The 27,276-nt window shown below is 40.7% G+C and overlaps 1 protein-coding gene across 3 annotated transcripts; it reads left to right on the forward strand.

Moving 5' to 3' along the window:
• Positions 1-32: 32 nt before the first annotated feature.
• Positions 33-26,406, forward strand: MBTPS1 (membrane bound transcription factor peptidase, site 1). 3 transcript variants are annotated; one of them, XM_086469583.1, is made up of 23 exons: positions 33-94; positions 2,139-2,631; positions 3,778-4,035; positions 4,457-4,660; positions 5,028-5,138; positions 6,461-6,570; positions 6,947-7,063; positions 8,908-8,975; positions 9,557-9,659; positions 10,428-10,579; positions 11,574-11,735; positions 12,323-12,467; positions 13,573-13,761; positions 14,316-14,488; positions 15,475-15,590; positions 16,544-16,700; positions 17,564-17,688; positions 18,704-18,781; positions 21,177-21,317; positions 23,266-23,397; positions 23,922-24,054; positions 24,724-24,854; positions 25,874-26,406. In XM_086469583.1, exons 2-23 carry the CDS (start codon positions 2,445-2,447, stop codon positions 26,068-26,070), a joined length of 3,189 nt encoding a protein of 1,062 aa, XP_086325709.1. In that variant the 5' UTR covers positions 33-94; positions 2,139-2,444; the 3' UTR covers positions 26,071-26,406. The 3 variants fall into 3 exon arrangements, with proteins under 3 accessions (XP_086325709.1, XP_086325710.1, XP_086325712.1); XM_086469584.1 differs by having other exon boundaries at positions 23,928-24,054; XM_086469586.1 differs by lacking the exon at positions 21,177-21,317.
• Positions 26,407-27,276: the final 870 nt, after the last annotated feature.

Raw genomic sequence — 27,276 nt, forward strand, 5'->3', positions numbered from 1 at the left:
GCCCCCCAGGCCGCTATGGGGCTCTCGCGAGAGCCGTGTGGTAAACAGTGCACAAAATGGCGTCGGCAGGCCGCGGGGAGGCGGCGGCGGCACGGTGAGCGCGGCGGGCGGGGGAGGAGACTGGGACGATGGCGCTGCTGCTTCCGTCGTGCTGCTTCCGTGCGCGGGCTGGGGGGGAGCTCTGTGCTGTCAAGCTCTGGGGGGTGCGGGGCGGGCAGCGCCCGGGCCTGTAGCACCCGGTCGCCGTTCACGGTACTCGCTCGCTCCCCCTCGTCTCTGGGGCTGCCTCGTCCGCCGCCGGGCCCCGGGCGGCTGCTGCGCGGGGCCCTCCGCGCTCTGCGGCCGGCTGTCGCTCCTCCTTAGGCTCTCCTGGTCGGGTGGCGGGTTGGGAGTGGCGGCGCTGCGCCGCACAGCGCCCGGCTGCTCTCGCCCGCGGTAACGGGCACAGAATCGGTGAGTTTACTTGGTTGCTGGCTGTGGCGTGCTGGGCGGGAGCAGCGGCCAGCGTCCCTTTACTTGGCACGGGCAGAGCTCGCTGGACGGGATGGCTCTTCCGCTGCCCCGCAGCCTCCACGCCGATGCGCTCTGAGCCTCTCAGCCGGCGATCCCGACGGAGTTCCCATCGGTCGGGCTGGGGTACCCTCGTTTCTGAAAAACCAGGGAACAACTCCAAGCGTAGCTGTTCTAGGGGTGGACAAGTTGGCAGGCTTGGGTTCCTGTCCAGCTCTGCACCGTAAGGGTGTTAAACAGAATAAAGTTGTGAGCGTGCTGTTCCTTTGCTCCTAGTTTCCGTCATGTTTTAGCGTCGTGCTTGCATACAATCTGTTATCAGCCACAAGGATGTTTGTTTTGCTCATTTGCGTAGTTGATTTTTTTATTTTATTGTTAAAGGATTTATGAGCCAACAAGGTGATAAAGCAGGCAGTCCTCAGCCAAGATCAGCAGTCCCTGTACTGTAACTGTGTCTAGATTAGGGGTGAAGAGGAGGCTTCGTAAACACAAGTAATTCACAGTCTGTCTTGGTGTTGTTAGTCAGCTAGAGGGGATTCTCCCCCTGTTACAAGGAAATACTTGAGAATGCTAAATAAAGTTAAATAAAAATTAAGTAACAGCTGTTACATGCAGACTCTCTTCATTCTGTTGTTGTGCTTATGAGGTCAGCTTATCATTCTAAATAGTGTGAATCCCCTAATAAGGCTCCTACTTTTCGGTCCTGGTCACTGCAGCAATGTATAGTTCTGCTCTACTTCTCCAGGTGGTGTGACAGACCAGACAGTTTGCCTTCAGTACCTCTTGATGGCCTTTTGTCTATCAGTTGCTGGTTAAACATTTGGAATTTTAAAATACTAGTATTGCAGTTTTTCTTGAATGCTTTCTGCACCTTGGAACGTAAAGAGAAGAAGCTTCTCCTCCACGTGAAAAACACTTTTGGCATTTTCCTTTATCTTCACATTATTACATCTGTAATCGCAGCCCTTGTGTTCTCAGATGCTTGCATTGTAGTAACTCACATTGTACCTCAAGAAGATTTGAAAGACACTTTTCATGCTGATTTTTCTCTTGCAAGCACAGGGACTGAAAGTTTGCTTCCTGTAGTATCTCTTGTCCGTACCAGCCTTTGGCATAGAGTATGAATTTGGTTCTCCTTATGTAAAATGATAGAACACTATATATGCTTTAGTCTCTCTATCATAATGTAGATGACTATAGCAGAATTTCTATTTGCCACATTTCTGACTGGAAAAAAGCCACAATGCTTTCTTAAGTGTCTATGGACACTTTTTATTGTGTTAATATTTTATTTTGCACTTTACTTTTTCCTTGACGTGGGCCTGGCATTCCCATGTTGTTTTGTTTTGTTCTCTTCACCTCTGTTACACAAAGGGTGGTAGAGTTTGGTTCTGTTGTCAGGTTGAAGCCTGAGTGTTCCACATGTGCTCTGGGTGAGCAAGAAGAGACTTGAGCTTTTGTAAAAAAAAAAAAAAAAAAAAAAAAAAATCATTAAATGAAACATACGGACAACTTTTCTGTATTATTTCTAATACTAACTGCCAAAGGTGTGTCTATCTTTCGTGATTTTCAGGCTATACAGTTGCACAAACGTGAATTAATTATTTTTATATTGCCTTACCTTACAGGTTGGCTTGCAGTCAGCTTTGCTAATTCTTCTAGGGAGTTAACTCTGCCATCGGAGATGGAGTACAGGACTCAGCTACCACATCCTGAGTGACCAAATCCTTTAATACAAAATGGAGAAGAAGCGTAGAAAGAAATGAGCCTGTTTGTTAGGCTTTACCTCAAAAGACCATGAAATCTCTACTTATTTTGGACACAGCTTTAAGAATATCCAGTTGATCAGCACAGTGAAAGCAACGTTTACTGAAACAAAAATGAACTAGTATATAAAGAAGAAAATTGTGATTTGAATATATGGAATTTTTGGAATGAAACCATTTTCTTCTATGACCATGAAGTTTGCAAACATCTGGTTTGTTCTGGTTGTTATTTTACTCTGTGGCAAAAAACACTTCGGTACCAGACTAGGGAATTCCTCTCATGAGGCTCACATATGTTCTGGATGTTCTCGCCTTACTTTGAAAGTGGAATTTACTTCAACAGTCGTGGAGCATGGTAATAAAGAGTTAAGCAGTGAAAAAACAATACCCATGTGAAATTCAAGTGTTTGTTACTGATTTGTGGTGTTTGTACAGTTGTAACATTCAGAGTTTCTGTAGAAGCATATTGTCTGCTAAATTCTGTATTGAAAAAGAAGCAGATTTTTTCAAAGGCTCTTTGTTTAACTGGAGATAAGATCCGAAGGACAGGAGAAGGAAGAGAGGGGGAAATAAACAGGATGTTAAAACTGAAAATGGAGTGTGGAGGCTCAGGTGGGCAAGTCTGCTCACTTTGGTGTGTTTAGTAGCTGTTTGTTTTGACCTGGCCATTGGTATGGTTGAGGCACTCCTAGGAAGTGTCACCATGTGGGCCTTGAAGGGTTGACGAAGGCAAGAAATCTCTGTGGATTTGTTCAATAAAAAGTTTGGAAGCGATAATACATGCATGGAAAAATTGCAAAGGTAATTGTGAAGGGAGCAGATGAAAGGCAAAGTGAGGCCTTGACACCCTGTGTCCACTTACTGCCTCAGGTACACGTAATGTTTCCACAGTGAAGCTGTGTGTGTGCCTGGGTGCTTACAGGCACAATGTGTGTAGTGACATTTCTGCGCGTAGTTAGCCAAAGACTTCCTTTGGTGAATGTGGTGGTGTGCACTGGGGCTGAGGTCTGCTCACATCACTAAGCAAGACCAAGGACTGGACTGCTGGGACCAGCTTCATTCTCTGTGCGTGTTGTACTTGATGTCAGTAATTTGCAGTAAAACTCAATGCCGTATAGAGGCTAGACATCTTTAAATCATACATGTCAAGAAGCATATTGGCATATCAAGCAGTTGTTTGTGCTGCTGGATGTAACAGTAAGTCTGTTACCTCTCCCCTGCTCCCCCCCATTGTTTCACCTTTCCATGATATTTACAAAACTACCTTCCTTTCAAAGTCTTTTTTTCATATTTTGTAAGTTTCCTGATTGGGAAAAAAAAAAAAAAAGGCATTACATAGTGCAGAAATAAATTGCAGATTTCTAAAAGCAATGAAAAAGTGCCTCAAATAGTGATTATTTGTTCTGGATAAAGAAAAAAATAACTATTTGGACCTTTGTGATGTGAATGCATGAGTAAGCTGCTTAAATATCAGTTCTGATAAGTTGCACTCTTGTTTCAGAGTATATTGTGGCTTTTAATGGATACTTCACAGCTAAAGCTAGAAGTAAATTTATTTCAAGTGCACTAAAAAGTAGTGATATTGAGAACTGGAGGATTGTACCTCGCAACAACCCAGCCAGTGACTATCCTAGCGATTTTGAAGTCATTCAGATCAATGAGAAACAGAAAGATGGAGTACTGACACTGGAAGGTCATCCAAACATCAAGCGTGTTACACCTCAGCGGAAGGTCTTCCGATCGCTCAAATATTCAGAGTGTAAGTGATTTTCTGTGTTGTTACATGAGATCTGATTTGGAGAAGTCTTCTCAGCCTTATTTCAGGCCATCACCTTAGCATTAGACAGTTGAGAAGTGCCTTACAGTTTTTCTTTAATTTACAGAAATCTGTTCTTTTGCCTATAAAATTATCAGGGTCTTGCCATACCTTTGCTAAAGCGTGGCAACAATTCCATCTACAATGTAGAAACATTTCTTTTGCAGCAATCAGTTACCAGAAACTGTGGACCACTGTATCTCTAGTGGATTAAAAGGAAGCTTTTACTGATTTGGCTCAGAGAAAATGGATGCTCACTCATCTAAAATTTTTGTTGTAATAATATGATGTGTATATTTGCATAAAAAGCTAATCTTTTGTGGTTTTCCTTGTACTGTATTTTCTTCATCCTTATTCTGCATAGCTGATCCAGTGTTGCACTGCAATGAAACCAGATGGACTCAAAAATGGCAGTCGTCTCGTCCCTTGAGAAGAGCAAGTCTTTCTTTAGGTTCTGGCTTCTGGCATGCAACAGGTCGGCACTCGAGTAGGCGTTTGCTGAGAGCTATCCCACGCCAGGTTGCTCAGACCTTGCAAGCAGATGTCCTCTGGCAAATGGGTTACACAGGTATGCTTTTGTCTGGTGGGTTAGAATAATTACCTTCTTTGAAAAACAAAGTGAATTGTGAGGAGAGGCTGATTGGCTTCTATGTGTTAATCTGTCATTGGGTGCCAGTTCTGGAAAGATGTGAGAAATACTTTATTTTGAGATGCATTGTGTACTTACAGAGTGCTCTTGTGTGTGTGTGTACTTTACTTAAGATAAATTGGTCATATGTGGTTGCATTTCTGAATCGGAGTATCTTTTCTTTAAGATCTATAGCTTACTGAGCTTATAAATTGCATGCTACATTAAGCGTAAAAGTTTTCTTTGACTTGATAGAATAGATTTGCTATGAAGCTGATTCAGGAAAAGCAATGCTTTTCCATTATAGGTGCTGGTGTAAGAGTAGCCGTGTTTGACACTGGTCTGAGTGAGAAACATCCACATTTCAAAAATGTAAAGGAGAGAACAAACTGGACTAACGAGAGAACCTTGGATGACGGTGAGTTAGTGTGCACAATTGTCCAACTATTCCTGACGCGTTCTTCCATTGTAAAACTGCCGTGGCTGCTGTGGTGCTGACATCTGTTGAAACCGTGTATCTTGAGATTTTAAGCTTAATTTTGCAGTGTCCTGGGCACTTTGTACTCGTACAAAATTCAAAATTCAACAAAGAGTATTAAGGTTTGCGGAGGGTGTTGCGTAAGTCTCCTTTGAATGATATGTGGTGTTTCATCATAGCATTTGAAAAACATTAGGGCAAGAAGATATTATGCAGGCATAAATACATTGTCAGAGTAGGTGGAGGTGAAAGCAAACCCCACAAAGCTGTTCTTTTTGCATTCTTTTTTATGTATTCTGCTGCTTCACAGTGCATACGTACTTCCATAGTTATGAGGGAGAGCATTTTCCTTCTTTTACTGTGCAGTCCTAAACTAATCAGAGTTCTGGCACCTTCCTGTAAAGTTTTTCTAATCTATATAGTTTTCATCAACCAACGCTATGCTGGCTCATGCCCATCAACATTCAAAAGAACTTTTTAATTTTGGTGGTATGTTTGTGTTCCTTTTTCGTATGTTGACCCTAACTTGCCCTGACCGTATGCTTTCACAGTTTATTAACTTCGTACAGTCTGGATCAGTGAGTCAGCTGGCAGTTTAATCCTTTTAGAATTCAAGGTATATGCATATCTTGCTCAGTCTTGTGTGTACCTCCGTAGTTTTATCATGTGTACTATTTCTTTGCATTGCAGCACCTGCTTTTTGTAGCACTTGCTATTAGTTCTGTGCCTGGATGGTTGCTGGACAGGCAGATTTAGAGTACAGAACTACAAAGCAGGCAGTCCAGTAAAGCAAAAGCTAAATTTTTTTTTGACGAATGGAAAAAAAGGGTTTTCTTGTCTCATTGTTCATCCTTAACATATGGTTATTGCAGAGTCAGGATAAAAAGCTTTCAAGAAATTTACATAAAAATACATTGGCTTTGTGACTTGCATTTTCCAAAATCACATTTTTCTGTCGTGATTGCTTCGTGTGGCTCTTGATTTCATTGGTAGCAATCAGGAGTGGATAGACTGGAGAGTGTATCAGTCAGTTTCATCAGCTGGTTGTCTGGCTACACAGTGCTGGAAATTCTGGCCCCACTGAACCCGGTAGCAAAATGTGATTCAAAAAGACTAGGACTGAACCCAGTGTTTGTGGTTTGTTGTAAAGTCTGATAGATTGATGTGATTTTTGGTATAGGCAGCGTTTAACAGTACAAATCCTTCACAATGAAGTGGTTGGTCTTCTAACATCTTACTTTGTTTCCTTCTCCCTGCAATAGGTTTAGGCCATGGGACTTTTGTAGCAGGTGTCATAGCCAGCATGAGAGAATGCCAGGGATTTGCTCCAAATGCAGAACTGCACATTTTTAGAGTGTTCACCAATAACCAGGTAACTATTTTACTTGTGTTTCAATTTCTGCCTTTCCAGATTGATGCTGTATTAATCCTTTCCTTTGGGAATATTGCAAGTACTTGTAAATGTTGACATATTTTCTTTGCTAAGTGAGAAGGTTTCTATTTATAAGTGACTTACTGCAAGATGTCTTACAGTTTTCAGAAATATTTCAGAAATAATGTGTGGAAGTCTGATCTGTGTAATATTATAGCAATCACTGAAATGTACTGAGCACTAGAAATACTAGGAGACCATTGTCACTTCCGTGCTTTATTTTGGTATTGTTTCTTCTCTTTGTCTTGAAGTCTGTGTTGTCATGGAATCACTGGATTTTCCGATGATAGCTGTTTTCCCCCTTTGTCTTACACAGGTCTCATATACATCTTGGTTTCTGGATGCCTTTAATTATGCAATTTTAAAGAAGATAGATGTATTGAATCTAAGTATTGGTGGGCCAGACTTCATGGACCATCCATTTGTTGACAAGGTTGGTACGAGGAAATAAAGTTGTCATGGTGTTTATATCCCTCACATGAATGCTGGACTTGCAGAGCTATGTGTTTGCCACAGCTGCAGACGGTTTCTGTGGAGTTTCAGTTGCATGACAGAAATTTTGTACAGTGTACAGGCTTTTACTAATATATTTAAGGAATGGATTAAAAAAACCCGAACACATCCCAAATATTCATAGAGCTATGGAAGCATGCCCTTTTACAAAATGATGTATGTAGTGCTAGGAAGTGTGACTCCCCAGCAGGCAGCTAAGTGGGCCCTTAATAGAAGAAGCTTAACTGAAATCCACCCTTGTTTTTGTTTTTGTCATGGGTTGAGACTGGGCCGGCCACTAACAAATGACAGATGCTCTCTATTAACCCCTCTCCCCTCCCAAAAGGGAAAAGGAGAGAGAGCAAGGCAGACAGACTTTACAGTTTGGAAAAGAAAACTAAAACAGCTTTAATGAAACAATAACAATAAAAAAAGAGATAATAATAATAATGAAATATATACAATATGAACAAATAGATACAAATAGATACAAACCCAATACCGAACCCAACTCCCCCCCACCCTGATGACGATACATCACCACCACACTGCAGGGCTGGCACTGGGGCAGTCCCAGGCTGGACTCGGCAGCAGACAGGGACGGGATGCAGGAGCTGGACTCAGGCACTGGATTCAGGGATGCACGGATCGGGATCGACGACAGAAGAACAGACAGAGTCCTCCTCAGATGTTGGCCATCGAAGGAGGGACACACGCTCGTGATCTCTCGGCTTTATACTGAATATGATGTCTATGGGATGGAATACTCTGTTGGTCAGGTTTGGGTCACCTGTCTGCTTTACTCCCTGCAGGTGTGACCTTTTTCATGCTTGTGACCCTTTTCACTCCTGGCACCCCAACACGGAGTACGAGATCTAGCAGTGACCTTGGTCACTATAAGAACAAGTACAAGCAAGGGCCTCTCTGCATCCCATTCCTTGGTACTAACTATAAACACCAGGCCTTATCACTGCTGGGAGCAGTCACTGTCTGGGAAAACAGGCTGCTGTTTCAGAAATTGCTGTTAGTTAGAAGAGACTTAACTGAAAAGTTAAAAGCACTAAACCAGAAATAGTTCTGGTTTAGCCCAAACCAGGACATTGGGTTTTTTTTCAAATCTTTGCATAGTTAATTTATTTAATGGTAAAAATATATATAACATGAATTTAGCAGCAAATTATTTAAGAAAAAAATAGGAAAAAAATACAGGTAGTTGATTCAGCTATGTGATAAGACGTTTGTTTCAGGATAAGATGGAATTAGGTTTTTGTCTTTGTAAATGTCATGGTTCCCTGAATTGTTGATCTGTCCTTCAAAAGCACTAAGTGAGTTAATTTACATTTTTTAAAAGGATAAAATCTTTCTTTGTAACGGGTAGTTAAGGGATTTGAGGCATAGAAATTCTTCCTTTTTTTTATGGTAACCAGCATTGCAATTTAATTTGACAGGGACTTCGCTACTCTCCCCAGAGCATTACTGGAGGGGATTCAGAATACCTTGACTTTGGCATCTGGAGTGCTTTGTTATGGACAGGAGTTTTTCTTTTGGTGTAACTCAAATATGTACTGTCAGCAGTGTTGCTGTTGAGGCTGGGTTATTGGTCACATAATCTTAGGAAAGTTTGGAGCTTGATACTGAATATACCAGTGAGATGTATTTTATAAGCCTCAGTAAGAAAGAGGGGTTGGACTAATTGTTTATGTCAGGCCCCATGGAGCGTATGTTTGTTAGAAAAGTCTCTTTTTTGGTGGCAGAGCCTTATTGTAAACATTATTTTTTTTGTAGGTATGGGAACTGACTGCTAACAATGTCATCATGGTCTCTGCTATTGGCAATGATGGCCCTTTATATGGGTAAGTTTCAATGACCACTTTAAGGAAAAGCAAGTATGTTGTTGTTACACGTTTTTGTAAGTAGTTGTGCTTGGTCAGGAAGTTTGCCCTCCTCCTTTTTTCTTTAATCTGTTTATAGAAAGTGGCTCAAGTTAAACTCTTTCTGCTGTCTTTATCACTTGCTGTAGTAGTACAGCAATTTGTAAAGTACCTAGCTAAATATTTTTCATTTGAACAGTGGAAAGTCAGTAAAAGAAGAATGACAGTATTTCCAGCTGACATTTCACTGTCAGTGTGAGCAGACATCTTTGGGTACTGATCTTGGGCTTAAGGAATAAAGAAGGGATCAAGCCAGAATGATTTGCGGTATATTTCTTAAATAAATGCCTAAAAATAGATTTTATTTAGTCTTCAAGATATATGGTTTGGTAGTTACTGAATTAGTTACTGGGTTACTAACTGCCTGAAAAGTTGCTCTTGCTTGTAAAGTGTAACTGTCAGGTAGGACCCAAATTTTTTTCTGATGGCAGCGTGTCTGTTGTCAGGATAAACTTACGACTGCGTCTGTTTTTTTGGTCTTCCTCTCTCTCAACTTGTTCTAGGACTCTCAATAACCCTGCTGACCAGATGGATGTGATTGGAGTAGGTGGCATTGACTTTGAAGATAATATAGCTCGCTTTTCGTCTAGGGGAATGACCACTTGGGTAAGATCCTTTGACAATGGACAGCCACATCTGCAGCCAAAATAAGGGCCTTGGAAAGGGAGCCTGTTTTGAAGGGCTAATCTGTGCAGATGATGTGTGTGGAGTAACCGGTGATAAAAGATTTCATCAAAGATCAGAATAGTTAGAGATTTTAAGTCTTTAAGCAGGAAGCTTAGTGTTCTTTGCAGGGGTTCTCATCGTTACTTTTGACCACTCCACTATTGACATTCTTGATGTATTTGTAAAATGCCCAGTACCTTTTGGTTTACAGTGAGGACTTGCCTGTGTAGTTAAATCTGCAAAAATGAAGGTCTGCTCTCGTCCTTCCTTTAGTTTAAAAATCCTGGGATTTCCAGATGCCACATGTCAGATTGCACTTACTTGCCTGTTGAACTGAGTGACGGGTACTGTGCATGTGATTTCAGTTGGGAGTGCATTGTGATCTTGATTAAGGGGACTATTAAATGTTTCTGCTTGTGCTGCATCTCATTAGACAGGTAGGAGTGTGGTTATCATTTGGTCACTGGTTTCATGCTTAGCATGGATACTACAGTAATCAGCAGGGATGCTGACGTTAAAACACGGAGAACTTGTCATAAACAGCCTGAGTCCTTCTTTCGGTGTTACTTGCTATTCCGTGATGCTGAACCTCAGCTATTTAGTTGGTAATTTTACTTCTGAATGACCTGCAGTTTGTTTAAATGCCCAAATGAAGGAACAAGCGTTCATTATGTATTAGGGCAATAATCCTTATGTTTTCTTTCACAGGAGCTGCCTGGAGGTTATGGTAGAGTGAAGCCTGACATTGTTACTTATGGCTCTGGAGTGAGAGGTTCTGGTATGAAAGGTGGATGCCGCTCTCTCTCCGGGACAAGTGTAGCATCTCCTGTGGTGGCAGGTGCTGTTACTTTGTTAGTAAGGTAAATCTTAAATAAGAATCTCTAAAAAGATACTGATGCAGGGCGGTCATAAAAGGCCCTTAGAGGAACCCACCACATAAAACTAAATTGTGTTTAAGTATAGGAAGACAAACATGGTGGATAAAATCAGGGTTCGTCTGCCCGTGACATTACTTTGTCTGCCTAGCTGTAAATTTCCTGGGAAAAACTTGAGAACTGTTTTGATTGATAGTTACATCTTTGAAAATATAACTAGAGAGAACAGTACTACTAAGTAACTTTGTCACATTTTTCAGTCATTTTGAATTGCTGACCTTCAGTCAATTGTGTTGTAGAAGAGCAGCTGCTCGCAGTAGGCACCTGTAGCAGATAATTATCTAAGTATTTGTAAAATTTTGTAGGATTTAGGGTTTTGTGGCTACCCAGTTGTGTAAGTCATCTGTTGCACACTGAAGAACTTGAAAGTGGGAGTTGCAAGTCTGTACTTTGTGTTTGTCATTGCTGCTACATGAGGAAGAGACAATCCTTTATTTGAGAAACATGCCAAAAATTCAAAGTCATCATCGTATTTCCTCCATAGAACGGTGTGTTTTTCTTTGAACAACAAAGCTATTCCCCACCCGCCTGCTCCCTCACCCTGGAAGAGTCATGTTGTGAAAGATACCATCAAGTTTCCAGTTACAGAGGCTTTGATTTTCAGAATATTTTATTTAGCATATAAAGATACTGCCCTGATTGTAATCACTGCTGGTCACGGAGCACATTGTAAGGAGAAAAATCAATGTAATACTAGTTTTAAGCGAAATGTGTCAGGAAGTTGTCACTGTTCTTCAGCTATTCCACTGAGAAATCAAGTAATAATAGGCGAATGTGAACAGAAGATGTTACTCACAGCAAACTAACTTTCAATTGCATTTTCTTTAAATCAAATGACTGTTAAGGCAGAATGGTAAACAAGACTAGCTAGAAACTAGAATAAAGGCCACCTGATGTAATCTATTGTTTCCTATTTCAGCACAGTTCAAAAGCGTGAAATGGTGAATCCAGCAAGTATGAAGCAGGCACTTATTGCGTCAGCACGTAGACTTCCTGGAGTCAACATGTTTGAACAAGGACATGGCAAGTTGGATCTTCTGAGAGCTTATCAGATTCTCAACAGCTATAAACCACAGGCCAGGTTAATTTTAATCCTTAATCAATCAATGATACACTATAACCTGCTGTAATTTTCTTAAGAGAGCAGGTGATGCATGTGTAACTCAGTTGAGCAATCTGTGCTTATGCAACAAAGAGAACTTGCACAAATCTTATGTAATCCTGAAGCATGAATTTTGACAAGAGAATGGATGAAAAGTCAAAGTATTTCCTGCCCAGGTTATATTAGTGTAGGGAATGAAGTGTCCATGAGAACTTAATTTACTTTCTCTTCTAGCCTCAGATGTTATGAATAGTGTAACTTGGAACACAATAGAAAAGTACTTAATTTCTAACTTTAGAGATTAAGACCAGTCTCACTGTGTTGAAAAGTGTTTTTTTGTGTGCGAAAATCTTTAAATTTTAAGTGAAAACTTAAAATTAAAAAAAAAAAAACTGGAGGGGAAGGGAAGAAGATTTTGGGGGAGATTTGGGAAGTAAGAGCTTGATAGAGTAACCATGACTGGCACGTTTTATCTGTAATTTTGTTGAGTTGTGTATAGTGGCATGTTCTTCTGTTTATTGATTTATTTATTTTTTTTCAATTTTACCTCCTCCATCCTGCTGTAGTTTGAGTCCAAGCTATATTGACTTGACAGAATGTCCCTACATGTGGCCCTATTGTTCTCAGCCCATATATTATGGAGGGATGCCAACCATTGTTAATGTTACTATCCTTAATGGCATGGGAGTCACTGGGAGAATTGTAGACAAGGTAAGACTTAACATTGTTCCAAGTCCTGACTATTAATGTTTAAAAGCTTCCCAGAAAAGAGTATTTTAGCTATGAATTTCATAGAACAAGTCAGATTTCCTACTGCTGAAAGCAAGAAATGAAAAACATTTGATTTTAAAGGACACACCCAGTCTTACTAAGGTTTGTCAACATGAGCTTTCTACAAGTTTTCAAGCAGTGCATTGGTTTCAGGGGCATGTAGCATTTTATCTTTGTAAAACCAGTTTGGATTGGCAGGTACTTAGAGATTTCTTTGCATTCTCTGTTAGCATTTAATATCTTCTGGATAGACTTTCCTTATCTTTTATTTATTTTTTGGTCTGGAGCATAAGCAATCTCAATAAGGATCCCAACATTATAAATCATGCCTCCTCCATAGGTCAAAACAACCTGGATGTATTGACTTACTGAGGTCTGCTGCAAACCTGTTCTTTTACACCAGTGATGTTGAGCATGTTGGTTGACTAGGGAGTTTTTAAACTTTTTTTTTTTAATTAAGCATTAAGTAAGTTTAAATGAAGAACAGATTTGTGAATTCATACATAGATAAGGCACCTATCCCAAAACTCTAGGCAATGTAAATAAGCTTAATTTCAACATTTTAGTGTGAATCCTGAGGTCTCTTTTAGATTTAAGCTTACATTAAAGGGCATTGAAGCTCTTACCCAACATCATTAGTTTAAGCTAATACTTGGACACAGCTGACGCAGTTTTTCCTGTGTCTGTTATAGTGATAGCTCTCTTTGTTACCGAAAGGAAATTTGGTGTTCTTACCAATAAACTTTTACACAGGACCCCAAAACATTAAAACAGGTGCACTTAGGCAGCATGCTATTCAGATAGCTTCTTAGAGAGTCCTGCCTCTGAAAAGCCTATAGTCCATATTATTAAGGCTGTCATGATCAGGTTGATCCACTGGCACAGCACCAACCTTTTGGGCTTTGTGAACATTTTTGAATTTGACATAACCTTCAGAAAAGCTAAGATTTGTTATTTCTTTGTGCAGAGGAAGAGGGGCTATGTGTGCAAACAATAGTGACTGCAGATACTGTTTTACCAATGTTCTGTATTCTTCGTTTCACAGCCAGACTGGCAACCCTATCTCCCCCAAAATGGGGATAATATCGAAGTGGCTTTCTCTTATTCCCCTGTGTTGTGGCCTTGGTCTGGATACTTAGCAATTTCCATCTCTGTAGCAAAGAAAGCAGCATCTTGGGAAGGAGTAGCTCAGGGTCATGTTATGATCACAATATCATCCCCTGCAGAAAATGAAGTAAGTTCTGTGCATTGTGGTTTTTCTGTGTTAATAATTATTAAAACTGCTTCCCCATATACAAATACATTCTTTTTTGGGGATTACTCTGGTCCTGTGATTTGAAGCGGGAATTAGACTGGGGTCAGGAAATACAAATAATGATCTTTATAGTTGAGAGGATTAACCTGCGAATTGGATATGCTTTAGAATCAGGCAACCTCTCTTTGAGACCAACTTAATAATTTAATTTGTTTACTGTGAATTCTAAGTAATGTGTTTTTAAAAAAGAGATTAAGATTACTTAAATATATTTCTTCCAGAACCATGATTAATTTTTCCTGAGAAGTTTTTAAGGTTTTGAACTATATTCTGAGCATAAATATAAAGTGTTGAATGCAGAAAAAAATACTATGGTGATTTAAGGCAAAAATAATCTCTTTGTCTCCAGAGCTGGTACTGGTGACTAAAAGTAGATTTGCTACCTCCGTTTTTTGATCTTTTACAATCCACAGTTAACTGGTGAATGTTCTGTGGGGAAAAAGGATTTCACTGTAGTTTATTCTGTCCTTCAGTCTAAGAATGGTGCAGAGCAGACTTCAACGGTGAAGCTTCCAATAAAAGTGAAGATTATTCCTACTCCACCTCGTAGTAAGCGAGTCCTTTGGGATCAATATCATAATCTCCGTTATCCACCAGGATACTTCCCCAGGGATAATTTGAGGATGAAGAATGATCCGTTAGATTGGTATTTATCTCAGGTTCTATTAAATCACTATTTCTTGATTGTGTGTTAATGATACGGGATCACTTTACTGAAAGCCAGAGAGCTCTGGCCTTTTTCAGTGTGGCATGGGATTATCTTTTCTAAGAAAGCCATGAAAAGCGCTTGGACTCTGTGTGCTTTTGGTGCAGGATTTTTTTTGTGCTCTGGGATTTTATTCACATGAAATGAAGAGCTTTTAAAATGCATGTTTAAGACTCTGAGATTTTTGTTTGGCTTTCAAAGTGCAGCATTTTTCTTTTCTGCTCTAATTGCTCCCCGGAAGTTAAGGACGGCACTTTTATCAGCTGCTTCAGCATTCACTTACTAAAAAAAACCGTAAGAAATTTGAAAGATTGAATCCTAAAGAAGAAAGCCCTTGTCTGTTGAGGGAGACTGTATTTGAAGCAGGGCAAAGCTCAGCTGACCTGTTGTCTTTCCTAGTTGGAGGGGGAACCATCCATAGGAAGAATCGTGCAACGATGTACAAGTGAGGATAAATTGGGTCAGTGACCAAGACATAGGCTTTTGGAAAGCTACTCTGAGCATGCAGATGTAGCAAACGGACAGGAAATCTCTGCTGAGTTTCAGCAGTTATTTACAAGGGATCCTGTGTGCTTCTTCCAGTTGGTAGTTAAAACTGCTCTTACTGGCTCTTCTGCGAGGAGGTTTTAATGCAGCAGTATTGCTCTGTGGTGTGATACGAACATGTAGAATTGTGCTTTGTAAGGAACATGTTCAATCTCTAGCTTTGACCATATAACTAACTCTTCTTTGTAGCACTCAGAACCAGTGCCATTTGTGAAGAATTTTGCAAAGAGGAGATGGTGTTTGGAAAACTACAGGTTATCTTTTGAAAAAAAAATGACCTTTTATAAAGGAAGCTAGGAAGTAATCTGTAATTAGAGGATTTAAATCAGATTTCTGCATGCTAGATTTAAATGTCTTCAACACTTCTCTCTTTTCCTAAGGAATGGTGACCATATCCACACAAACTTCAGGGACATGTACCAGCACCTAAGGAGCATGGGGTACTTTGTTGAGGTTCTTGGTTCCCCATTTACATGTTTTGATGCAAGTCAGTATGGTAAGCATAAGCACTCTGTTCCAATGTCAGTGTCGTTAATGTGATTTCTACAGGATGTTTAGCAGAAGGCTTTCCAAACACAGACTGCCTGGACTGGTAAAATTGGCCTGGTTGCCAGGGACTGTGAGACGCTGGGCGAGCATCAGCGCTTGATCAGATTGCTCAGGGTATCATCCTCATGAGATTTGTGTTGTCTCTGAGGATGGAAATTCCACCACCTCTCTGGGCGGTTGGAATGTGAAGAAGCAAAATAACTTGATATTTAGAAGCAATCTAAAAGCATAAACGTATTTTCAGGGAATAAAAGCATATTTTTTAGTTGTGTTTTTCAGTGACACAGAGAACGTTGTGCTTGCTTTTTCACAGAAGTGGGAGCAGGTTATATGAAGTGGCAAGTGGCAATGGCACTTCAGTCAGGTCTGCTAAAACGCAGCTTTAGTTTTCAAGGTTGAATCAAACCAAGTTTCAGAATAATTGTTGTGTACATGACTGCAAATCTGCATAGTGATTAGGATTGGAACAGTGAAAAGCCTTCTGACTAGGGCGCATCTACAGTATCACTTCAGTTTGGGTCAGCAGTGAATCTCCTGATTGTCCTCTTCTGCCGGAGTTTGGCTCGGTTTATAGAGGACTTGGGTGAGACCAAACCACAAAATATACCCTGACATATGCAGGCATTCAGTTCATGAGACCACACAAGAACGAGTCGTAAATAACACCCTTAAAAAGCATACTATGCTGCCAGAGTAATCTTTGGATACTTTGTAAACTGAATTGTCTTGATATTTCACATCTTTAAATGTGACTTATTTAGGTGAGCTGCCAGAGCAGGGCATGTGGGCCAGATATTGTGCAAAATGTGCGGTTGTGTTGGCTTTTGCATTGGTTAGGTGAATAGTGATAACATTACGATGAACAACCTGGTCAACTCTTGTGTTTGCTTTTACACACAGGGACTTTACTGATGGTGGACAGTGAGGAAGAGTATTTTCCTGAAGAGATCACCAAGCTGAGGAGGGATGTGGATAATGGACTTTCACTTATAGTGTTTAGTGACTGGTACAACACGTCTGTGATGAGAAAAGTCAAGTTTTATGATGAAAACACAAGGTACTGATTTGTTTCAGTTCTTTGGGAAATAAAATTACATAGAATTGACATTTTATTCACGTATTACCCTTAAAATCCCAAATGTGATATGCTGTACTTTAGTGCTTGCATGCTACCTCTAAGAAGGGACTACCTGAAGAGCAAAATTGACATTAAGATCAGCTTAAGGAGAACAACTACTTATTTAATCATGGTTGCAAAGGCCCCCTTGGTAATGTAAGCTTCTTTTAAAGCCCAGAAGAACAATGAAAAGTAGTAAGAAATTGGAGACTGACAAACAAAGAAAAATGAGTAAGTTTTCACTTTTGCGGAGCAGAATAGAAAGAAAATGTGGGTTGCAAACAGAATTGCCAGGTTGTGCACCTGTTATTGAAATCATTCCAGCGTATTTTATGAAGAGAAAATACACTAATATCGCTAATGGTGATACAGACTCTCATAGTTACCTTTGTTGTCAGCTGGTTTTGTGCTACAGTTAAGCTCGAAAGATCTATTTTGCAGTTTGTGAGCAAGTAACATTTTGCTTCATTAGAAAAATGAGAAGCAAATGACATGACCATAATTTTTGCCTCATCTTAGCCAAAGAGCGTAAGACTGAATTTCTTTCTAGCAAATTGAAGTTTTCTGTAGAACAGAAATGCATGGAGAACTTTACATTAATATTACTTAAGTTTTGCTCAGAAGCATTGGTGTCAGAGTGACAGCTGCTCACATGCCCCTGGAGATAAATAAGGCTTTGAGATATAGTTCATTAAAGTGACTGAAAAAGTCTGCATGCAGGAAGACACCTGACTTTTCATTATAAAAACTCTAGCAGTATATTCTGTATACTAATAAACTGTGTTATGCTGTAATTTTTACAGACAGTGGTGGATGCCTGATACTGGAGGTGCTAATATACCAGCTCTTAATGATCTGCTTTCTGTCTGGAATATGGCCTTTAGTGATGGGCTGTATGAAGGCGATTTTACCATGGCAAATCATGAAAGTGAGTACTGGAGTCTATTGCCTACACAGGCTGCAGTGTGTTGTTTGGAAAACAGTTTTCTGTGAGAATGAGATTGAACAGGAGTCAAGGGAACCACTCAAATTCAGTGAAAAGAGTCTCATAAACATGCTTGAACGATTACTTCCTTCATAGACTGTATGTGAAAAATTTTCAGACCAGATAATGCATGTCCTCAGTTTAGGCTTGCATTCCAGGTGCTGATACCTTGAACGGTATTGCTGGGGTGTGTCTGTATTTATCTGGACTGTAAATATTAGTTGCTAAGATGAAGTCTTTCGTTTTAATTTTGCAATTACGTGGAGATTTGAAATTTTGGAGGAAGAAAATTGCTAGGGACTTCTTCTTTGCAATATGCTGATTAGACATGCATCACAACATCCTGAGGTGTTTTGTAAATTCGTGGGTTTTGTAATCATTTGAAGTATTCCCCCTGAAATTAATATGTTTCGTTTCAAGTTCAAACTTTGTGGTTAGGCAACAGGTCTGTGAGCTTACTGTTTTCTGACTTTCTATGTCTAGGCAGTCTTTCTTTTTATTTGACCAAGTCGCTTGATGTCTTCATGCTTTCTTTACAAATCTCTGTCTTCTGACTGGTTCATTTGGAAAGTGTACATGAAAAGAGAAGGCATGAGTGTTGAGGGCTCCATATGCTCACCAGCGTTGGTCGAAGGAGATGGGTTCTCTGTAGTATAAATAATGATGTTAGTTTGAATACTGTGTTTCTCATGGCATTTGATTAAGCTTTTCAGTTCAAAAAAGATAATGTCAGTCTCCTAAATAGAAAGATTTGAAAGCAGTATGTAAAGGTGGACCTGCGAAAGCTGTGCTTAGAAATGCCTTCTCTGTGAGTACACATATTGGTCAAAATATGCACATTCAGAGCAATGTTCCTGGGAATGGTTTTGTCTCTGCTTGTTTTAACACCTATGAAATACGGTGGGGAAGGAGGGAGTGTCACTTTTACTCTAAACTGCAATTTTGTGATGTCTTTCAGTGAATTATGCATCAGGATGCAGTATTGCAAAGTTTCCAGAAGATGGCATTGTCATTGCACAGACTTTTAAGGATCAAGGTATGCACTTCTTAGTCTTTTTTTTTCCGTGTGGTTTTAAGTAGAACTTTGGAGTTGATGCACAGGCAAAGTTATAAGGTCTACAGGTATAAAACAATGAATTTAAAAACACATTGACAGGGTAGGTGTTTTTTCATTTTGCCTAGAACATGTAGTAGGATGCCTAATGGGTGGCTGCAATATGACTGTGTACAATTTTTGTATAGCATAGCAGTATCCAAGTGTATATACAGAGTCTTTTGTTGTGTTTGCTGTATATAAACACATCTGCATATATGTGTGTCGTGCATGGGGAGGGGAGGGGGAAGTGTGTGATACTTGTGATACTTGTCCATGTTTCTCACAAATTTCAAATGCTACTGAAATGTGTCCCCTAATCATTGCCAAATTTGGTGTGAATGTTGTGGTAGCTATGGTGATCTAAGGATACGGATAAGGAAAATTTTGGTAGACAAGGTGTTGCCTGCTAGACTCTCGTAAGGGAAAATTTTAGGCATGCAGGAAGCCTATGCTCAGACTTGAGTGTCTATTCTCTGTGCATATGCATTCTCATTAGTTTTATCATAATATCTTTTCATTCGTGAGGTAGTAATTCAGACTGTAACGGCAGCAGGCCATTTAAGAAAAAACAAACAGTTTTTATTAGCCTTTAGGAAGTGCTGTGTAGGACTACATAACCGGAACTGTTACCATGTTGCAGGTCAGGTTTGTGTATATGGGTGTAGAAGATTTGAGTGTGTGAGCAAAAGCACATGCATAGCTTCTGATACAACTCTGCAGCTGCCGGAGGGGATCAGCACATTCGTTGTATTTTTGACTTACAATGTGCAGTAGGCATGATTATCTAGTGGAGAAATTTTCAGGAACAGTAAGGAGCTCATCTGTGTGAGTCTTTTGGAGGAAGGAGATATCCCTGGAATGCTGTATGCTGATGACTTAGGTATTTCCTTATGTGAGAGAGAGACAGAATGTCAATTTGACAAGCAGCCTGCTAGACCTGCTTTTCATTGCAGTTCGTGAAGCAAGAGAGCTCTGTGTTTTGCTTCAACTGCCTAAAGGCAGTGTCTCGAGTAAAGGAGACTAAATACCTAGTATTTGAAATTTGTCTTACTTTGTTTTTTGAAATGAGTGTTAGAGGCTGGAAACCTTTAACCTAAAAACGGCTGTCTACCCTTCATTTTAGTTCCTTCATGAATTAGGGTGTTTTTCCTCTTGCTGTTTATTAGAGCTTTCAGTTCACAGGAGGTGAAATGGTTGGATGGATTTGTAAGATACAAATGGCAGGTTTATAGCCAGGTGTCCTCTGGGTTTTGCTGCACATACCCGTTCATACTGGAAAGGGTCGTGTGCTTTTTTCGTCTTTTCTGTTCATCAGTTATCTCAGTTACAATTGTAAATATCTCGCAAACATCGTTGCCAGTTTTATTATTCAGATACTTGCAGGGCTTTTGGAGGCAGGCCTTTAAATGATACTCCTTCAAAAATTACTCTTTACAGTATTGGAACAAGTGTTTCAGAAAGGGCTGAGAAGCAGATTTCTGAACCGTGGCAGGGCTGGACATACTGAAAACTGGCTCTGCCTGCCAGTTCAAAGAGCAGCTGGGGTGAGGAGGGAGTAAAACTTGCCAAAGGTTAAAGCCAGGGGGAGAAGGTGGGAAAACTCATGTGAGTTTCTTTTTTTCTTTTTCTTTTTTTTTTTTCCTTTTTTTTGGCTTAGGTATTTGTACTAAACAATACTTTTCGTTGTTCCTGAATCAAAAGCTGAACAGACAAAGTGCAAGGGTAACTTGAAACTGCAGAGTTGCAGAGAGATGCAAGCCCAGCAGTCGTTAAAATGGTCTTCCCCTGAATGGCTGCTTTAAACAGTTAAATCAAAGCCCTTGTCTTGCAGCTGTTGCTTGCAGAGAGACAGATGTTGTATTTCATGGAGTGTCTCTATTCTCTTTTGTTAGTTCCATAGTAAATTTTCTTGTAGGAATAGGTAGGCATGGCAGCGAAGTAGGTTATTGAGGAGCGGTGTGCACTACGATGGCTGATTTGTAAGTTACCGTGTCCTATAGAATTCTGCAGAAGGACTGAAACAACATAAAGCGATTTGTAAGGAAGATTGTTTTGATTTTAAACCTGTTGTTGAAAATATTAAGATTTTTCATTTGAGAATGTGGAAGATAATTCAGGTTATGAGGTGTTTTTCTGTTTCTTCACCAAAGAAAGAAAAACATTGGTATCAGCAGGAAACTTCACAATCAGGGTCTTGGAGCAGTTTCATTTTTATCATAACATCATGGTGGTGAAGAGTGGCATAGCTGCATTTGCCGGTTTGCAATGTAGGTTGGGTTGACTTAAAGGTAAATTGATGTTGCAAGCTATGAAATTTATTTGTGCTTTGCTTTAGGTCTTGAAGTTTTAAAGCAGGAGACTGCTGTAATTGAAAATGTCCCTATTTTGGGACTTTACCAAGTTCCTTCCGAAGGTGGTGGCAGAATTGTTTTGTACGGTGACTCTAATTGCTTGGATGACAGCCATCGACAGAAAGGTGTGTAAGCTTTTACATTCAGAAGAGGTTTCTATCTTGAGCTGACAACTGTCCTATGGGGTTTTTACAGCTCCCATCAGAAGTAGCTGTTTCTAGGGAACTCTCTAAATATTCCTAACTGGGCATTAATCTCAGTTCTGCAGAGCTCTACTGAAAATGCTCTCAGGTGCAGTTACAACAAAAAAGCAGCCCATGTTAAATAGCCCTGTGATAGATGGGAGCATTTCCACCACCACCACCCCACCCCCATAGGCCTCTTGCCTATTTTTCTGTTCCACAAGCTTTGGGGGCTGGTTTTGGGGTGGGTTTTTGCAGGGATGGGTGTTGGTTGGTTATTGGGGTTTTTTTGTTTCTTTGGTGTGTTTTTGTTTCCAGAAAGCACTAACAGTTACACATGCTTGGTTTCGAGTTGTGAAGAGGCAATTAGGAGAGGCCTTCACTTTTTACCCAGCTGCGTTTTCAGAATGTTTTTGTAGTACAGTGGATTTTATCTTTTGAGTTTGCTCATCATTGTGCCTTGTTCCCTTTGCAATATTTGCAGGGAGGATTTATGGGAATATTCAACTTCTCAGTTGTGCATTACTGTTTTCAGGTTATTCTACTTTGACGCAAACCAGCTGGTGTAAATACACCAGAAAGTAAGACTTTCTGTTGGGGTTTTTAAAGCGTTTGTTTTAACTCTAGGTAGCAATTGCGTGAGTTGTGGGTATGTGCAGTTTCTGTGACTGTAGAGGAGCTGTTTTCTCTGCCTTGTGAATTATTGAAAGCATGTAGCATAAGAGAAGATACGTAGCTTTAGATTAAACAACAGAAAACGACGCTTTGTGACCTCCCTAATGCTGTTAAATTCAGCGTGACCTGTGAAGCAAGAAAAGGTGGAAAGCTCTAAAGAAATCCTTTAAAATTAGCTTATAAATTGTGAACTAGGAGCTAGGTCTCCTGCAGAGACATTGGTGGCTTTAACTGAGGTAAATTCCTAACATTTGTGAATATAAATCCTTAAAATCTGATTGACCTCTTTAAAAATCAAAGGTGAGGGTTTAAGGGACACCAGGATTATGAAGATTAATTCCCATTCCCAGCCAACTATTCCTGGGGGGAGAAGTTCTGAGAAAAACAGGTTGCTGTGTGGTGCGAGTAGCTGATAAGGCATTGTCCTACTGCAAATGGATGTTTTAGAGAATTGTGATGTTAGCTAGCTGGACTACTTGTTTGTTAGGGGCAGCTCTGGATTACAGTAGTCTAATTCAGGAGAGAATGAAAACGAGGGTTCGTGTGCTGTTGCAGTGCAAAGGAAAACCACGATCAAGTATATTGTGGCATTGATTCCCAGCCTGGTCTGTATCACAGCTGCTGTAGGTACTGCTTTTGCTTTAGCTGGGATGTAGCCAGAACCTTTCACCCTTCATTTGTTTATTTTTTTAAGCTTGGAAAAGCAAATGAGTCATAACTTTCCACTGAAAACACTACCTTGTTCTTACTTTTCTTTGTCAGGTATTTATTTTGAGCTTTTAAAAAAATAGTTCTCTGTTTCCCTCTTAAAAATGGTATCAGAAGCTCTGAGCTTCCTATGTTTCCACGCTGAAAAAACTCGTAATTTTGCAGGGACTTGAATGGCCTTGCACAACCTGGAAATACCTTGTTTGAGACCTGTTGTTTTGTGTCTTTCTCCCCAGAAGACCCTGATTTGGTACACAAGAGAAGATTTTTTTTTAAGAACGAATGGATTATTTTTGTATTTGTGTATTGGAGGGGGGATGTGGGGCATGTGTTTAAAGTTGCACCTTTCTGAAATTTGGCCTAGAACTTCAGAAGGAAAAAAACAAGAACCAGAAAAACTGATTGTACTTGTAAATGTTGTTCTGGCCTTTTTAACAGAAAGATAAGGCATTTTAAATGTGGCATAATGCATAACTTGTTTTGGGGCTTGGTGCTGTGAAATCTGCAGATTGCTTTTGGCTCCTGGATTCCCTCCTGCAGTACACTTCTTACGGGGTGACGCCGCCAAGCCTCAGCCATTCCGAAAACAGGCAGCGACCACCGTCAGGAGTAGGCTACTCTCTCCCGGAGCGGATGGAAGGTGAGAGCCTTAATTACCAAGCAGAGCCCGCAATTGAGGGAGAGTCAGAGTGGAATTTAGGAAGACTCAGGCAGACCCCTTGAGTTACATGCCGGTTCGGTTAGTTTGCTGTGAGCTCTAAAATATTCTGGTTTTTTACTGGAAGAAAGCACTTACTGTAGGGATGTGTCGTGATATAGTTGTGATTCAACTGAAGAAAATGTTCTGTTTGTAGGGTAGGAATTTTCAATTCTGCTAGGGAGCATCGTAGTTACTAGCTACGGCGTGTGTATAAAGCAGTCAGCCTTGTCTCGCGTCCTGCCGGCAAAACTTGGATTACCTACCATTGTAGGTGTGCGGTCTTGCTGTATTGTAAGGTCCCCTTTGGGTATTTCTAACTGAGATTTAGCTACGAGTTGTCATTACTGTAAAGAGCTCCTTGTTTTACAGCAGCCCTCTTTAGTCAGAGGCCAATGTGAGTAACTCTTATCCTAGCCTGACCAAAAGACCAATCTTTTGGTAACCCGGTCTGTCTCTGCTGTGAGTTGCAGGTAACCATTTGCATAGATATTCAAAGGTGCTCGAGGCTCACCTGGGAGACCCTAAACCCCGGTCCCTTCCTGCTTGTCCTCACCTGTCCTGGGCCAAACCACAGCCTTTGAATGAGACTGCCCCCAGGTTAGTATATGTCTGTCTTATACAAGAAGTCTTGCTTTTGAGTTCAGCTGAAAAATTACTTGTTCCATCTGTTTTTGAAAGGGACAGCTGGAATGCCTTTCCTAGAGAAATACCAGATTGCAAAGAGGAAATAATGGTTAATGCCTCTTCAGTGAATAATTCTGACTCGCCTTATAGTTACACTGTGAAACTGGGAGATTTTAGAAGTAACTTCAGAAGTCAATTCACGGTTGTGATTGAATGATCCCAACTTAGAGTGAATGGTCTTGCTTAAATCCTTCATCACTGCATGCCTTTGAAATAGTTTTCTGAAGCAGCTGCTTGGACAGCTCGCCTAACTCTGCCTTCTGTTGTATCATCTGTCAGTCACTCGAAGGAAAATGCATCAGCACATAGGCTATACTTGTCTGCTGTGCTAGTAATGTTTACTTTTAGTAGTCTGTGCAAGAGAGTTGTCAGTAAATAGTTGCCAATCTAAGTGTTTCTCTGTGCTGTCTGAATTTAACTTTTGCGGCCTGCAAACTGCAGAACCTAAAGAATGGGTTGGATTATCATTTGAGTCCAAACTAGTGAGTTACTTGCAGGTTCCAACTGTCACTTTCTCTACATGTTTCTACAAAATTCCTTGCATTACTGAAGTGGACACCTCTGTCTTTACATTTCTTCTAGCAACCTTTGGAAACATCAGAAGTTACTGTCAATTGACCTTGATAAAGTGGCTCTGCCCAGTTTTCGACAGAACCGACCCCAAGTGAGACCGTTGTCCCCTGGAGAAAGTGGAGCATGGGACATTCCTGGAGGTAAATACTGAAAAGTTTGAAAGTTGGTGTTTTACTTTGCTTTTTGTATAAGCTTTGAAAAGAAACCCAAACAAAGTGCAGCCAGAAGAGACGCCAGGTGTTTATTTTCAGTTGTGAAAAACATGCAAATAATAGTAAGGCTGACTGATGAAGACCACAAGAAATGTTTTTGCGTGTGAATGGTTTATTTAGAAGAATGCATGCATGACATACTGGGAGGAGGGTGTCGATGGGTACTTTTTGGGTAGTTGAGGTTTGTTTTGGTGCTGTTCAGACCAACATGTGTTAGCAGCAGTCCCTGTCTTTGGGAGCTGTGGCTAGATACCTCCTGCTAATTAAAATTCCTTGCCTGACTGCACAAACCGCAGTCCAGAAGAGTTTGTCTGAATGGTGCCTTGGGCAAGGCGTTACACCAACAAACGATGTAGAGCACTTGAAACAGCTTTCAGTCTAATGGTGGGCTGCTCTCCTGTACAAGCTTGGCACTGCAGGCCCAGCTGGAGGTAGTTTGAAAGCCTCATGTGTGCTCTTTTCCCAGTCTGAGCTGCTAGACCAAAAGATGCCTGTAAAAACAAAGGATTTGTTCTATAGCTCTGCCTCACCATATGCTTGCAGAGTCTCCAGAGCAAGCACAAAATCACTTTCCTCATGGCGTCAGGATTTGGTGTGGTTTATAGAAATTACTTAGTGGTAAAATTACAGTCAAGCATTTGCATCTCTGTTCTAATGCAGAACAGAAGACTGTTGTTGCAGGGCAAATCTGGGTTATGCTTTCGTGTGCCCAAATAAGTCAAGGTGGAAATGCTGGTGCTTTTCTGTAACATTAGCATCCTGTCTTAAAATTTTTGCTAATCAGTCTGTGGTTGTTAATCTTCCTGTCTCAAATGTAATCTGATTAATACCTGCTTTGTCTTTGAAGAAGAGTTACTGTTAGATTGTTTTTGTAGATAGCGTTAACACTGCAAAGACATCGTAGGTCATGTGGTCACTAGTCACTCCAAACCCCTTTGCCTTTCTAGGTATAATGCCGGGCCGGTACAACCAGGACGTAGGGCAGACTATTCCGGTCTTTGCTTTTCTTGGTGCCATGGTGGTTCTGGCGTTCTTTGTGGTGCAGATCAACAAAGCGAAGAGCAGGCCAAAGAGACGGAAACCACGAGTGAAACGACCGCAGCTTATGCAACAGATTCATCCACCAAAGACGCCTTCTGTGTGAAAGCTTTCGCTTGCCAAAGATGACCTCCTTTTACCGGTCACTTCCCTGGGCGATCGATCACTCCCAGTGAAGGTGCAGCGAATGCAGCACTGATCGTACTAGTAGTTCGCACCTGACATCATCTCATAGTCTTTGGTTTCTGGAGATAAAAAAAAAAAAGGACCTCAGTTGATCACCTGTACGTAAAACTGCAGCTTTAAGCAGCCGAAGCCACCAAAGACTTGAATACTGTTCAAATGGCTGCTTAATCACTATGTATCCCAAGAGGGGGAAAATGGACCTTTTTTTTTTTAAGCTGACCAAACTAAAATTTATTTGTTTAGAGGCTATTTTCTATATTTATTGTTGGGGAGGGCGGGGGGGGAAAAGTCACTTTAAAGGCCTCTACTAAGGAAAAACAAGTGCATTTTTTTGGACAGAATGCAATTTTCTAGAATGGTATTAGGCTGAAGAGTATAACCTACACCGTTAAAGGAGAGAGAGGGTGAGAGAGACCAGTACAAATTGGTGAGACATACCCCTGCAGTTTATTTTTATAAAGCCAACTGCCATGATGTTTTGTAATTTTTGGTCATGATTTCACCGTTGTTGGTGAAGCAGATTTTCAATAAATGTGTTATCTATATGAAGATAAGACAGCATGCTAGACGGCTTTTCTTTCCACTGCGAGTCATAGAGAGCAAGTTGTTGAGTAGGGAAAATTTTCATGCCTCCCCTCTTCCCCCCTATCTTTGTCCTCAACAGCAGCATCCCAAGCTGCAGACTTTCCTTTGGCGCAGTAACTGGGCGGTTGTACAATGGTGTTTGCCCTGAGTGAGCGCAGAGTTTTGGACACCTTCAAAACTGCAGAAACAGCTAATGAGGAGAATGCTCCCAAAGGCCAGCTCGGTGATGAGCTAAGACACTGTCATGTGGATGCCACCTAACAGCATAATGTGATGTGTCGCAGAGCCAAAAACCCTGTCTCCTTTGGTTTGTCCTGCTTGAAGGCCTGTGACTTGTAACGGGCTTAGATAAGGATGTAGGCACAAGTTGCCCCTGACCATGTGGTGTTGGTTAACGTTGCTGTCATTGAAATAGCTTCCCTTGCAGCACAGCTGCAAGGTTTTCCCTGTCAGCTGCTTTAATCCCCATTCCAAATAAAGTACGTTTTCCCAGGAGGAGCAGGGAAGTGGTCTGTACTGATGAACAGTCCTGAGTGAGTTC

Source organism: Leptosomus discolor, chromosome 8, assembly GCF_034619465.1.
Source record: "Leptosomus discolor isolate bLepDis1 chromosome 8, bLepDis1.hap2, whole genome shotgun sequence".
Classification (NCBI taxonomy): Eukaryota; Metazoa; Chordata; class Aves; order Leptosomiformes; family Leptosomidae; genus Leptosomus; species Leptosomus discolor.

What these genes read in the sequence shown, in the direction of transcription:
- MBTPS1 (XM_086469583.1), top strand. Translation starts at nt 2,445, where the DNA reads ATGAAACCATTTTCTTCTATGACCATGAAGTTTGCAAACATCTGGTTT. An exon ending in TTGAATGAGACTGCCCCCAG is followed by an intron (nt 24,055 to 24,723) that starts GTTAGTATATGT and finishes CATTTCTTCTAG; the next exon opens with CAACCTTTGGAAACATCAGA. An exon ending in AGCATGGGACATTCCTGGAG is followed by an intron (nt 24,855 to 25,873) that starts GTAAATACTGAA and finishes TTGCCTTTCTAG; the next exon opens with GTATAATGCCGGGCCGGTAC.